Source organism: Fistularia commersonii, chromosome 26, assembly GCF_037954325.1.
Source record: "Fistularia commersonii isolate RoL2024-O1a breed Wild chromosome 26, RoL_Fcom_v1.0, whole genome shotgun sequence".
Lineage (NCBI taxonomy): Eukaryota > Metazoa > Chordata > Actinopteri > Syngnathiformes > Fistulariidae > Fistularia > Fistularia commersonii.
The window spans coordinates 5,581,273-5,595,279 of NC_141309.1; the positions used below are offsets into that span (position 1 = coordinate 5,581,273).

Genomic DNA, 14,007 nt, shown 5'->3' on the forward strand with positions numbered 1-14,007 from the left:
ACGCAAGCCAGCTGTCCCTCCCCATACTCCTTCTTTTTCCCCGCCTAAGTGTTGGGTCTCTACAGCTTTCCCTAATTGTTGCTGTATGTAAGAATAATATAATTAGATCAGCAATGCCGAACAGACTGTCAAAAAGCAACTCACACCTCGGACAACCTCCTGAGGATTGAGGGTGGATTTGGAGGCGTGCGCGCGTGTGTTTGTGTGTGCGCATGTGTGTGCACGAACATTTTTGGATGTCAGTCTCTGACAGTAATATCAAGATTCATATGGTTGAAATTGAAAAGAGTGAAAGTTAACACACACTTTATCATCATACACATTTAGGGTGTGTGTGTGTGTGTGTGTGTATGGCAGCAAGCTTTGATCAGAAGCTGAGTGTGTGCACTGTATGTGTGCTTATAAATCTTTTTATGCCTCATTAAATATGCATTACCTGCCTCATTACAGCTGGAGCCCCACTGCAGATAATGGAAGCAGCTCCTCCAGCTCTTTCACAAGGTGTGCATCCCTGAGTGTGTGTATCCACCGTATGCAGGCTTGTGAGTGTGTGCATAAAAGTTTCTCCAAGTAGCCAGATTAGCAAAGACTTATTTTGATTGCACCATATAAATCAACCTCATTGACTCTTAGTTAATTGGCTCCCACAAATGTGTTCAATCGACATTTGAGTGACACTGTAAGTTGTCCATCAATCGGTGTAAGATTTTATGAAAATATATCCACCATATCCACTATATAAATATATCCAAATTAACTGTACATTAGGCCCCCATGACCATATTTTCCAAAAGTTATAATTTTGACAGCCCTGCTCCCTCCTCATTGTTAATTTTTTTCTGTTTTCTGAACATTATTCCTTTACTTTCAGTGTTTGATTGCTGTAGCTAAATGGAAAATGTGAAGACTAAATTATCCTTATATACACGTGGCTTTATGTGCCTTCTTTATTAGAATAAATAAATTACAAAAAACTCAGATATGGTACTGAGTTGCAACTATGGCAGTTGTAGGAAGACCACTTGTGAAAGTACAATACATGTGATGCATTGAAAGGAAAGGAGTGTATTTATACTATTTATACTACAGGACTGTCTCAGAAAATTAGAATATTGTGATAAAGTTCTTTATCTTCTGTAACGCAATTACAAAAACAAAAATGTCATACAGTCTGGATTCATTACAAATCAACTGAAATATTGCAAGCCTTTACTTACATCTTGAGAAAACTCAAAAATCCTATCTCAAAATATTAGAATATCATGAAAAAAAGTAATTTTTGTTTTTTTAATTGCATTACAGAAGATAAAGAACTCCGTCACAATATTCTAATTTTCTGAGACAGTTCTGTATGTGGAGGATATGATGACTAAGGTGAAGCACTGTATGCATTAATAGTTCTGTCTGAATTTCTCCCTCTCTCTTTTTGCAATGATAAATCCTCGCCGTGTCACCTGAAAGAAGACCCCAAAATGTGGAACTTTTTTCTCAATCAACCACTGAAAACCCTACACTCCAGTGGACAGGAGGTCATTCTCAGGGCCAATATGGGTACAATTACCACCACATTGACCAAAGAACTGAAAACCAGGCAGCCTGTGTGGACATAAAACCCACCGGCCAGCAGAACACCTCAGATGTTTATGCTGAATTTACAACGGATCAGCCCCACCTTCCGTACGGAGCTGAGCAGCACGGTCTCTATTGCGAACCCAATCATGGCAGATACAACCTGGACGCTTCAGGTACCACATTCCAATATACTGGCGAAAGTGAATACGGAGGAGAATCTCACCCCATGTGTGCCTCAGAACTTCAGCGCTCTCAGTATCAAGACGGAGAGACACACCAAGTTCACTACCCGTCCGGCGAGGAGACAGTTTGCCCGTCAAATACTCGCTCTCAGAGGGAGGATCATGCACGGTATGTGCCCGAGGGGTACATGCACTTTCTCCTTTCAAGGTGAGCTTTTTCACGTTTTATGACAATTTGTCGGTTGAACAGATTTACCGCTGGGTATCTCTAACGTTTTCAAACATCAAGACCGTGTACTCTCGGACAGACATCATTCTATTGATTTTCCGAAACTCATTATTACTGTTATTATTATTAAATTGTTCTTGTGGATGCCACCGCTGCAACTGTGTGAAAATGACAAGAGAGGCCTGCTAAAATGTGCTTTGACCACACGGAGGCAGCATAGAATAGCTATGAACAAGAGGCTGATGAGAACCACTCTTAATTCTCATATTTTGCGCTATAATGCAACAGCTCTGGTTTATTTTAATTACGGATGTAGAGAGTTTAGCAGACCCAAGTAGAAACGCATTAACTATTGAAGTCTGAGCTATTCGAAATTAAAACTTTGGATTCAACCTACCGGTAATCAATATCTTTTCCTGCATAGTGGAGAGGGAAAGATCAAAACACATGAACTTACCAAAATGCTGGTAACTAGTGTGTCAGTGAGGGAAAGAAAATACATTTTCTTCAAATAAAAACACACCTCAGCAACCAGTCCCTCTGAGTTCCAAAAGCCGATGTCTCATTCACAATTTAACTTGTTAATTCTTCATTTTTAAATTCATTCCTCGTCATCGTGGTCCTGAATTTATCAAATCTTCTCTGATATGGCAAATGATAAGATGCCTCGCTATTGACATAGAGAGAAGATAAATGTGACATAGATCACATCGCTACATTAGATGTTCAAGTTCTGCATGGGTCAGACTGTTTCAGAAAAAAATCTATTTATATAACCTTGCTTTTATAAAGGCACAAGGTTAACAAAGCAGAAATCACAACATCTGGATGTTTTTTGGAACTTGCTATGGTTAAAACTAATAAAAAAAAACAACAACTTTGCATCGTGGGCAGGGGTCTGCACTCTCAGATGGCTGTAATTCAAAACTTGGCATTCACATTGATCTTGCTTGTTTCAGCATACCTGAACATTGTTTTTCCAAATGCACATCATTCACAGCTGTCATTAATCCTCCAATGGAGCGCAAACAATATTCATATTTATTTTGTGGATTTGTTTTTTTATCTACATCTTTCAGGAAATGTCATCTTTAAAGTCCTGAAAGGAGATGAAGGAAGTGCAGGAAGTGTTTACACAGATGCATACGTATATCAAACATCGAGACTTTGTACACTCGGAAAGACATCATTCTATTGGTTTTCCAAAACTCATTATTACTGTTATTATTATTAAATTGTTCTTGTGGATGCCACCGCTGCAACTGTGTGAAAATGTCAAGAGAGGCCTGCTAAAATGTGCTTTGACCACATGGAGGCAGATTTTATATATATATATATATATATATATATATATATATATATAAAATCTATAATATACAACAATATCAGTGGGTTATCCTTAACATTGTCTATAAAGTATTAAAAGAATTACGGAACAGCGGTGTCACGCCCCGGCTGAGTGGACAGTTTCATTCAGTAACGGGTTGAACATGTTTGACGGGAAGATGATAATGGTGTGAGATATTGGAGACACAAAGCTGGTTACAAAACACTGTATGGTGGTAGCTGTCCCCTGGTGGTAGTAACAATTTCAATAATCACATTGATATTAATATATTAATATTTTGAAAAAAAAACAACTCATCAATATTCCCATCATAATGGATTTCATTTCAAGTTATTGCAACTGTCTGTTTTTTTACAGGTTAAAAAGATAGTTAAGGCAACTTCATATGTTCCAAGGAAATTATGAATATTATTAAATGTTTATATTATTTTTAAAGCAATTCACCATTTTAGGAAATGTCATTCCCCCAGTGTGACTAAAACCTGCTACTATGATGTGTAGCTATAATTTAGAAGCTCCCACTGTGTCACAAAACACAAATCCAAAACCCACACAGTCTAAAAGGTGATGACATAATTGTTTGATTTTTGGAAAAGCTAGATGTGTCGGTGGCGGTGTGATTATCTTGTTTAGGGCTTCAAGGTTTGGAAATTGAAGTCTGACTGCATTCAAGCGGTTCTTAGTTTAGTGCGTAACTACTTTATGTTCTTAAAAAACTGTCTCTTACGCTTCGAATAATATCTTTTTTGTACAAATTTCTGTGTTTCATTTTGTTAACATTTTACCACTGGGTGATCTGTCGGTAACAGTTTCTTTCCACTGTCTCAGATGACCTTTTATTTTGTGGCTTGTTTTCCATGTCATTGATATTGTAGTTTTGTTTAGCCAGCCCTAAGGGAGACAATTCCAGTTATCTGAGTATGGAAATGAAACAGAAAATCCATACATCTATCCATCCGTCTTCTCCGGGTTATCCGGAGTCGGGTCGCGGGGGCAGCAGCCGGAGCAGTGAGGCCCAGACCTCCCTCTCCCCCAGCCTGGAGACATAGTCTCTCCAGCGTGTCCTGGGTCTTTCCCCACGGTTTCTCCTCCGAAATGGACATCCCCGCAATACTTTCCACGGGAGGCATCTAGACCAGATGCCCGAGCCAACTCATCTGACTCCTCGCTATGCGTTGGAGCAGCGGCTCCACTCCGAGCTCCTCCCGCATGACCAAAGTTCTCACCCTATCTTCAAGGGACGGTCCGGCCAACCTGCGGACAAAAGTCACTTCGGCCGCATGTATCCGCGATCTCGTTCTTCTGCTCACTACCCACAGCTCATAACCACAGATGAGGGTGGGAACGTAGATTGACCGGTATATTGAGACCCTCTCCTTTTCGCTTAGCGCCCTCTTCACCACGACAGACCGGTAAAGAGTCCGCATCGCTGCAAAGGAGACCCTGAGACCCCGAATACAGGGATCGAACAGCCCGTACGACGGGGTTCGGTACCCCAGACTCCCAGAGCCCCCCCTGCAGGATTTCCAACGAGACACAGTCAAATGCCTTCTCCAGGTCCACAAAAACTCCTGTAGACCTGTTGGACAAACTCCCGTGCCCCCTCGAGGACCCTGATGAGGGTAAAGAGCTGGTCCGCTGTTCCACGACCAGTAAGAAATAAGGTTGTATCAGTGAAAGTGAATCGTGAATGATAGATCAATGTACTCCTTGTAGAAAAGAGCTGTGGTTGCTTCACACAGTAGATTCCAAATGGGAGGGAGCACTCTGTGAGAAGTAAATCCCAAAAATTGCAGTCAAACAATATTTGGATTTTGTGGAGACGGCTGATGGGCTTCTATGGGGAGAAAAGTAGACTTCTTATAAAGTTGCGCTTAATTCGAATTGACTAAAATGAGAGAAACTATTCGGGAGGAGTTAGGTTCAGAACTGCAAGCAGTGTGTAAGCAAATCAAAAGTGTACTGTTCTTAAATCCTCCTATCTTCAAAATCGGGTTTACATCAGTTCGTCATGCAAATTCTCCAAATAGTCACACAGCCACTGGAACTCCAGGCTTTCTGGGAAATGGAAAAAGCAGGAAGATCTAGTTTTGGAGAAACGTCAGCTGATATTGCAAAAGATTTAGGTGTGTCTTAGTTTGACATCTTGTTTGATCAATGTTGATTCACTTGGCGACATTTGAGTGATTTGACATTAGAACGGTGTTAAAGAATGTGAAGCTCGTCAGTTTGTTATTGCAGTAGAGAATTGAAGTACAGAGTTGGCACGCAGGTCTTTGCTTTCAGATCAAACTTCAAATTGAAATCACCAGGGCTTGGATCGTCCAAGTCTTGAGATATGAGGGAGTTATTTGCTATTGTATTTACACTACAATGATGTATAAATGTAAAACAAACAAACAAGCAGAAGGGGGAAAACATTGCTTTGGTGCGGTCTCTAACATGGCCTGAAATGATCAAAACCAGAAATACATTATCCTGGAGGAAACTAGGTTGTTATTGTTGGTGACAGCAGAGACGGGCAAAAGAAGCGAAGGGAAATTATGTGAAATTATTAACGTCAAATCGGAAAGTCATGGCATGGAGGAAGGAATATTGCGAGGGACGGCAGCAGCGAGATGATGCGGTGAAAGGGAGGAATCTATAGTCAGTCCAAAGAGGAGTAGAAAAGGGACAAAGCAGAAAAATAAAATGCACGAAAAAGGAAATGTGAGCTTGCAGAGGGCTGGACAGGGCAATCTCAGTAGGACACTTTTATACACAGGAAATCATCTGGCAGGTCTTTGTAAACTTTTGGACTGAGGCTGAAGGTTTTATCATGCAGGGAATATGGAATCTACATGGACGACAGCCTGCCAGAGAGACACGGAGGATATGGAGACAGGGATGAAGTAATAATATGTAGGATCCGAATTTTAAAGACAACAAGCGTGAAGTGAGTACTGAGTGAGTACATTGGACCAAAAAAAACAATTGGAGAGAATCTCGTCTTTTTCTTTTAACAAAAAGACAGAAAAAGGAAAAGTTGTCGGACAACTTTGACAGCAACAAACATATTGTGATGTCATAGACCCCCTTTTGACATCATGCCTTAATAAGGCTAATAGAATGATAAAGAAAGACATGTTAATGCAACCGCTCCAAAATACCAACTGCTGTGAAACAGCACCATCAACAACCACAATTTATATAACTGCTTTCCATTTAAAGTTAAGGGGTTTGCTCCACTTAAAGGGTTCAGTTTGATCTCACAGGTAAGAGCATGAGCAGCTTCCACAATGTTAAGGTTTAGCGGGAGCGAAATATTCATCTACATCAAACAAATAAGGAGAGATCTGCAGATTAGGTTATATGATATATACCAATGAATCGTGTGTGTGTGTGTGTGTGTGTGTGTGTGTGTGTGTGTGTGTGTGTGTGTGTGTGTGTGTGTGTGTGTGTGTGTGTGTGTGTGTGTGTGTGTGTGTGTGTGTGTGTGTGTGTGTGTGTGTGTGTGTGTGTGTTACACTGCAGCCTAATTGCTCCTCATTAACAGATCTATTATGGTAGTATTTTGCCCCACATTGTAAGTCTGAAGAACCACCCCCCTCTTTTGGAAACATACTCCCACCCTTTCGGTGTGTGTGTGGGTACGTGCGTGTGTGTGTGTGTGTACTCCCATTATGAAGTGATCATGTGACGTAATTGTGAAAAGAGGCGCAGTTTCTAATGCCACAAGCAGACACAGACAGGGTCAGGTACGTGACCATATTCAAAGATCTAAACTCCTTGAGATGTCTATAGCTCTGTGTCCACAATCATTTGCACTGGTTCGAATGCATCTCTTCTCTCTATTGTTTGCAGGCATTATGCTAATCGAACTCTGTTTGAAGGGGCTTTGGTTGGGGGGGGAGGTAGCAACACTGCACAGTATTGTTTCCGCAGCCCACACGTGCAGCAAAGCAAAGAGCTGCTCTCTGCTTTTCGGAGTCTGTTTTCTTCTGTACAATTTACAGCCACAGTCAGTCTCATTTTGACATTCAAAGTCATGTGAAAAGTTGGAATTTTCGTAAATGATCGTCTTCGGACTGTTTGCCACCGTGCTGTGTGTGATCGTGCCAATGGTGGTGGTTTTGATGGTGATGATAATTTATGTTGTGGATCATTACTGTATATCCCTGCCTTTTAGGAGACATTCCCAACAAGCCGACGACTCAGCAGGGATGATCGAGAAGATGGCCTCCGGTGGCGAGGACATGGAAAATAAAGAAGGTAATAAACATGGAGGTTAACTCGGTATTAATGTTTAGATCTTCATTTTGCACACGCTTAGAGGTGGAATTGTGCTCCATCGTTTTCATTAAAGTGTGTCTATAACTAAGAACCAAGACTCAAACAGTAACAAATTATCTGATAAGAGTCAACTACCTGTCTTATTACACTAACAAACAAGTGCATATTAAAAAAGAAACCTCAAATATCTCTCCCAGCCCTGTCTGAAGATTTATCAGTGGGTTCCAATCTGCGAAGGAAGTTAGCAGCACCGCCGCTGAACGTGTCGCTGGACCACAGCGAAGGTTCCCTCCTCTCAGACACAGAGGATGAGGCTTTGGACACTGGAGACGACCTGGATATGAACATCGACGAGCTGGATACGTCTGATGAGGCGGACTCGGTCGAATTCAACAGACAGGAACACACCAACCGTATCAGTAAATATTAACATTTATATGTTGATATTATCCGGTTCAGATATTGTATCGCAGCTGGAAAATTTACATTATTATTTTTTTTTTAAATCCAGACTTCAGACACCAGCTATCCAGTTCAGATATTGTATTGCAGCTTGAAAATTGACTTTTTATTTTTATTTATTTTTACATTCAGATTTCAGACACCGCTAAGACTCTATTTATAATGGGTGTCTGACCGCTGAGTAAACTTAAAATGTTAATTTGAATTGATGGTCCCTGCCAAAAATCTGCATGTCGTTACCATTAAAATCATCAAAAAATAGCCTCTTTTTTTAAAAGAGCTAAATTGTCTATAATACATAACTAGAAAATGAACAGAAACATCAAAGATAAGCAAGAGATTTTTTATTGTTATAAACTTAGAAACCCAACATCCTGTTGAGCTTTTGAATAATTGTTACATTATTTTTAAAGGATGGTTTGCTGTTGCGTAATTCTCTTACTTTAATTTAAGTGGTCGGAAAAGGCTTACTAATGCAGTTGAATTTAACTATTCAATATTATGAAAATGTCCATTTACTCTACGATTTTCTTTTTTTGTGCATCTCTCATGTTATTTTGAATAAACAGAAATGGCCATCATCGCTATTAATTCTGAAACACAGTCTGATATCTGAGACCCATCATCTCAAATCATCGTCTCCAGCCAAAAACAATATTCCGTATTGTGGAAACCAAAGAAAAATGCAGGGAAAGTTTTCTTTCCCATCAGCTGTGTTTGATGTGTCCTATAGGAGACTCCGAAGAGTCCAATCGTGATCCGGGAGCAGCATCGAATAAAGCTCCGGCTGGACAAAGAGCTGCTGATGACGGCCGGGAGGGCCGGCTGTGGAGGAGCGTTGTCATTGGCGAACAGGAGCATCGAATTGATATGAAGTGCATCGAACCCTACAAACGCGTTATCTCTCATGGAGGTACACACATAAAAAACGCTCAGAAACTACTGTCTCTTGTTCCCCTAAATTGACCTTGGTCAGAAATAATCCCAATTAATCCCAAAGTCTGTTGAGAGTTAGGATTTGCTATTTTTTTTACAGGCGCATCATCTCTGTCACCGTTGCTAATTTGAAATCTCAAATACTCCTTATTTATTTGAAACATTTCAAAAATGATTTTCAAAATCTCCCACATTAAACTTAATGTCCAATTTTTCACACATTTGCGCCTGATTAATTTCTTTATCATATTATCAAAGCCTTACTCTATTTATATGGGTTCTATGTTCCACTTTTCCCAGTATTTAATAAAATGACTTTATTTAGAATTTACTGTGAATATCAAATCTATTTTGTGTCTTCTAAATGGATTGGATTGGATTGGATTTAGTTGTGCTTACGGCCTGTCGTTTGATGGCTGTATCTATCTGAGAAAAGCACGAGCTGCAGGACTCTGGCTCTAAGTAACACACGATGAAACAATATGTTTAAAGAACTGCCTCAGTTAATATTAAGTCAGGTTATTATTATGGTGATGAACACCACAGACGTTAGACAGGCTGATGTATCACTCCAGAGAGTTTGCCAACAGTATGCGTAATGAAGCGGACAGGAAAAAAAAAAGACGAATGATACCGAGGACTTGGCGTATGTAATAAGATCAGCTCAGTGAGAGACGGAGACTTGCGATGCTGTTAAACTCAAGACTGTGTTTTGAGGAAATCCGATACATGTAGAATGCGGCTGAAACCCTCTCGGTGTCCTTTTGCCTCTATTTTCCAGGTTATTATGTGGAACAGAACGCCATCATTGTGTTTGCGGCGTGCTTTCTACCTGACAGCGATTGTGAAAACTACAATTACGTAATGGAAAATCTTTTTCTGTAAGTAACGCGCTTTATGCGTCGATACTTGGAACGCTAAATCATCAAAATGATTTAAGAATCAGTGCAATATGGTTCGAACAGAAAGTGAATTCTTTTGATAATTACTTTCTTAAGAACCTGTTGATATCTAATATGGCTGCAATTGAGACCAAATTGAAAAGGTGTAAAAGGTCACTGTCTTTTTCATTTCTAGGTATGTGATAAGTACCTTGGAATTAATGGTGGCAGAGGATTATATGATCGTGTACCTTAATGGGGCCACGCCTCGCAGGAGAATGCCTGGTTTTACCTGGATGAAAAAGTGCTACCAAATGATCGACAGAAGGTACAATTTACAGAAAACCGATACAGAGCTATTGTTTAATATCGTAATGGACAGACGCATGTCTGTAAACATTGTGGGTCAAGCCAATACTGTAACCTTGTACATTGATGATATACTGAATCTCCATTGTGGGAAAGTTTGAACCATAGTGTCCTCAAACCGTTTTTGAAAAATGCACTTGTTTTTCTCATATGCCTGCTTCGATGCTTTTGTTTTAAGACGTAGTCATGATATTATTTTATTGTCATTAACAGTGCTGCTGTTTACATCTTGTTCCTCTTCCTTTGTTCCTCAGACTGAAGAAGAATCTTAAAATGTTTATCATTGTTCATCCTTCCTGGTTCATTCGAACGTTACTGGGAATCACCAGGCCATTCATAAGGTGACCTAGTTGTTCTAGATAAAAAGAAGAGATGTAGATAGTACTATTTACATTTGACTCGTCATGCAACTCTTGATCTATGTGGGCACTGGGATTAATGTGAACAATGCCGATCTGTTAAAATGCAAAAATAGCTTGCGACACAATCTGTGAGCATTTACTTATTTGGAAGAGCAAGACTTGATGGTATCTGTTTGGGTTTTTTTTTTTACAGCTCTAAATTTAGTAGCAAGATCAAGTATGTGAACAGTTTGCAAGAGCTGGGTCAAATCATCCCGATGGAGTATGTTCACATTCCACCCAGCATTGTTAAGTGAGTAAAACAGAATTTTTGCTTGGCCTCATTGAGCTTCCGCTTGCAGCAGTAGAATATCTTACTGCTTTTATCCGAACGATCTTGAAATATCTTTTGACACCAATTTCATTCACCTCCTTTACTGCCATTTTAGTAAGTCAAATGATACGGCATACTTCTTTCACATGTAAGACCGGAATACATCATCAGCGGTGAATTGTATCAGTCATGTTTTTTTTTTTTAAAGTCTGGAAATATTATGGTATAAAGTGCAAAAAAAAAAAAAAAAATTTTTTTAAATGCAACGCACATTAGGCATACTCACAAATCTCTCACTCATCTCTCACCCCAAGGTATGACCAGGAGAGTGGTATACACAAATTTGCATGCATGAGGTAAATCAACTAACCTGCCTGTTTAGCTTCAGTTGGTTTTGCGATTCTCCCTCATTAATCTTTTGTCCAATATCAGTGTTCCCTAGTTAGGGGTCTTGACCTCCAAAGGAGCTTATAAAGGAAGATTTCCTCAAACAAAAAACTTGATAAAATTCTGAAAAATAGTTGGTTTAGCAAGAACTGTTACAGTTGTCATTTAGCAGATTTCTTTTGGAATGTGTTTGGATAGACCTGTGCATGCACCACCTCCAGGGATAGTGGCGTTTGTGAGTCTCTTCATGTTTTTGTCTTGTGGTGGGGGGCTAAAATGTTTGATCCCTGCTCTGAGTGAATAATCTTTGGCTAATCTGTTTGGGTTTTTTTTGGTTTTTTTTTTTGGCTGTTTCCTATCCAACCTGATTTTTTTTTCTGATCCCGAAAAAAGCAGACTGATATGAATAGGATAGTTTATGTTAAGTGGAGTTTTTGTGGGGGAATACCCACCCCTGTGTCCTAAAGCTGGCAAAATGTTTCCCTCGAGTATTGAGTGTCATTTGAGCATGAACCATTTTTTTCCAGACAGACTGTTTTGTATTCTGTTTTGCAAAAATGATATTAGGTATAAAAGAAAAATGGTTTGTGTAATGGCCTGATTCCTCCATTCCTGTTCTCTTAAAATGGCATTTATTTGTCGAGACTGTAAAACTAATCCAGTCAAATGAAACAGAAATTGCCAAAAATGTAAGTAAATCAAAAAAACAATAACACTAGAAGGATTGGTGTGAATGCACTATAAAACCGAATACCATTTTCTGATGGGGATCAAACTAGCATTGGTTGCTGTTAGAATACAATTTAAACTTTGGACTCTCTTGTCAAAGTTCCACGCATGTGTAAACAATTTATACTAATACTAATTCTAGTTTATTTTATTTTGAAACATCAACACATTCCAGACGTAGCTGGCCGAGAACTGTATGTGGCTTCCAGAAACCTTGTATATCCATTTCCTTGTTTTTAAGAAATAAATAATAAAAGTACTCAACTGAGTTTCAAAGTTCCCTTAAGTGCAATCAGATGAGGCCACCAGGCCGTTGTTTTACTGCATGCCATCAAACTGACACAGTCTCTGGTTTTGGTAGACTTTGGTTTCAGTTTTGATTTTTTTTTTGGCCTATAGCATATGCCGCAGAGGGCTTCGCCAACTCTCCCAGGTGCTGGTATGATACAGGTCAAACCGAAGCTGAAGTAGGCATATAGACGGGTAGACTTGGTTTTGACATGCTCAGTTTCCATATTAAAGTGTGCCTGAATCATCCCAAATATTTACACAGATATACAGGAGCCAGGAAGAACTGAAAGTTTATCTCTCAGTTGCACTTTGATGGATTCTTTGTGAGGTTAAAATCAGCCAGTTACACTTGTGTATTGTACAGGTTAGCTGCACCAAGTGTAGGTTTTCAGACCAAACAAATTTTGCTAATTTCCTCGACTCTCCCTCAAGGAATGAGTGTAAGATGTGAAAACATGTAGGGGGTGAGGGCGAGATATTTTCTGGAACTGCAAATGATTCAATATGAAAATTGCCTGCCAGACAAGCTCCACTGGTCAAACTACTTTGCATGGGAATGAATTACCGTATGCGTGCTTTGTTTTTTTTTTTTTTTAAATTCCATCTAAACTCTTATCTTGACTTGAATCAGAAGGTTGGACAAAAGAAGTTACTGTTCAATTCAAACAAATGGGACAGGATGTCCTCCATCCAGTGATGAGTTCGTCCACCATTTCAATGTGTCTCATGGGCACACTTTGCACAATCCCCAGCATCAAAATAGCAATGTTAAAAAATAAAAAAACATGTGCATGATAAATGCAGAAGAAATCCAAGAAACGAGTCTAATCCAGAACTGATTACAATGGTGGATCTGCTGGGCTGCTAACTCTGCAAATACACTTAGTGCAACATAATCTGTAAGAACTAGAAAGGCAGCAGCAATCACATTTAAACAACACTCATATTTAATCAGTACATAATATAGAAGAAACGATTAAATTCAAGTATTTCAATCTCAACTCCCACTTTTCTCTGGGCGGCCATGTGCTTTTGGTTTGTTCTTTGTAGCTATAAGTGTTTTTCACTCCCCATGACTATCAAAACGACTGACTCCAGACACAGGGCAGAATAGGAATGAAAATTTAGACTATTTGCATTATATTTCACCGTATGCTTTGCTTTTCATGCTGTCCCTTTGTACCTTGCTAGTTAGATTTGAAATATTCTCCCATTAAGAGCGCTAAAGCTTGATTTCCTTGCTTTTCATCCCTCCCTTACGTGGCAATGTGGATACAAGATACTAATCCCCCCAAAACTGCATGTGCACTAGCAATGTCACGCCTTTTGATTGACACCTGACTAACCTCTGCCTTCCATTGCAATGCTAAACCAGACTGGATGCAGAATTGCTGGACACAACAGCAAAGTAAGTCACTGTTCTCTATCAGTGATTGAATTCAACAGAGCACAAAGGAGATGGCAGCACTTCTGGCGACCTACTTTCAATTAAAAGTTCTTTTTCACACCAAAAAAGAGGAGTTGTTGGTCATAATAGAATGCGATCTTGTGTTGTTATGAAATTGAGTCATCCTACATCTCAATTGATTTGCTCCTGAAATAACATACTAACCGTAGCTTATTGTTTGCATTTATTGATAACAGCGAACAAGAAAAAAAGATACATTTGAAATA

At 39.5% G+C, this 14,007-nt stretch overlaps 1 protein-coding gene across 5 annotated transcripts in view; it reads left to right on the forward strand.

The window, feature by feature from the left end:
• The window catches only part of LOC147218323 (uncharacterized), a 39,665-nt gene that overhangs the window by 24,007 nt on the left and 1,651 nt on the right, over window positions 1-14,007 (forward strand). Inside the window, exons 10-20 of one of the 5 annotated variants that reach the window (XM_086173782.1) lie at window positions 451-501; window positions 1,462-1,962; window positions 7,500-7,582; window positions 7,801-8,022; window positions 8,799-8,978; window positions 9,783-9,882; window positions 10,079-10,210; window positions 10,506-10,592; window positions 10,807-10,905; window positions 11,241-11,282; window positions 13,709-13,741. In XM_086173782.1, the coding sequence (XP_086029908.1) occupies window positions 451-501; window positions 1,462-1,962; window positions 7,500-7,582; window positions 7,801-8,022; window positions 8,799-8,978; window positions 9,783-9,882; window positions 10,079-10,210; window positions 10,506-10,592; window positions 10,807-10,905; window positions 11,241-11,282; window positions 13,709-13,741 (1,530 nt within the window). Of the gene's footprint in view, window positions 1-450; window positions 502-1,461; window positions 1,963-7,499; window positions 7,583-7,800; window positions 8,023-8,798; window positions 8,979-9,782; window positions 9,883-10,078; window positions 10,211-10,505; window positions 10,593-10,806; window positions 10,910-11,240; window positions 11,283-13,708; window positions 13,742-14,007 lie in introns of those variants that run through there. The other 4 variants (XM_086173783.1, XM_086173784.1, XM_086173785.1 and 1 more) reach the window with 4 other exon arrangements.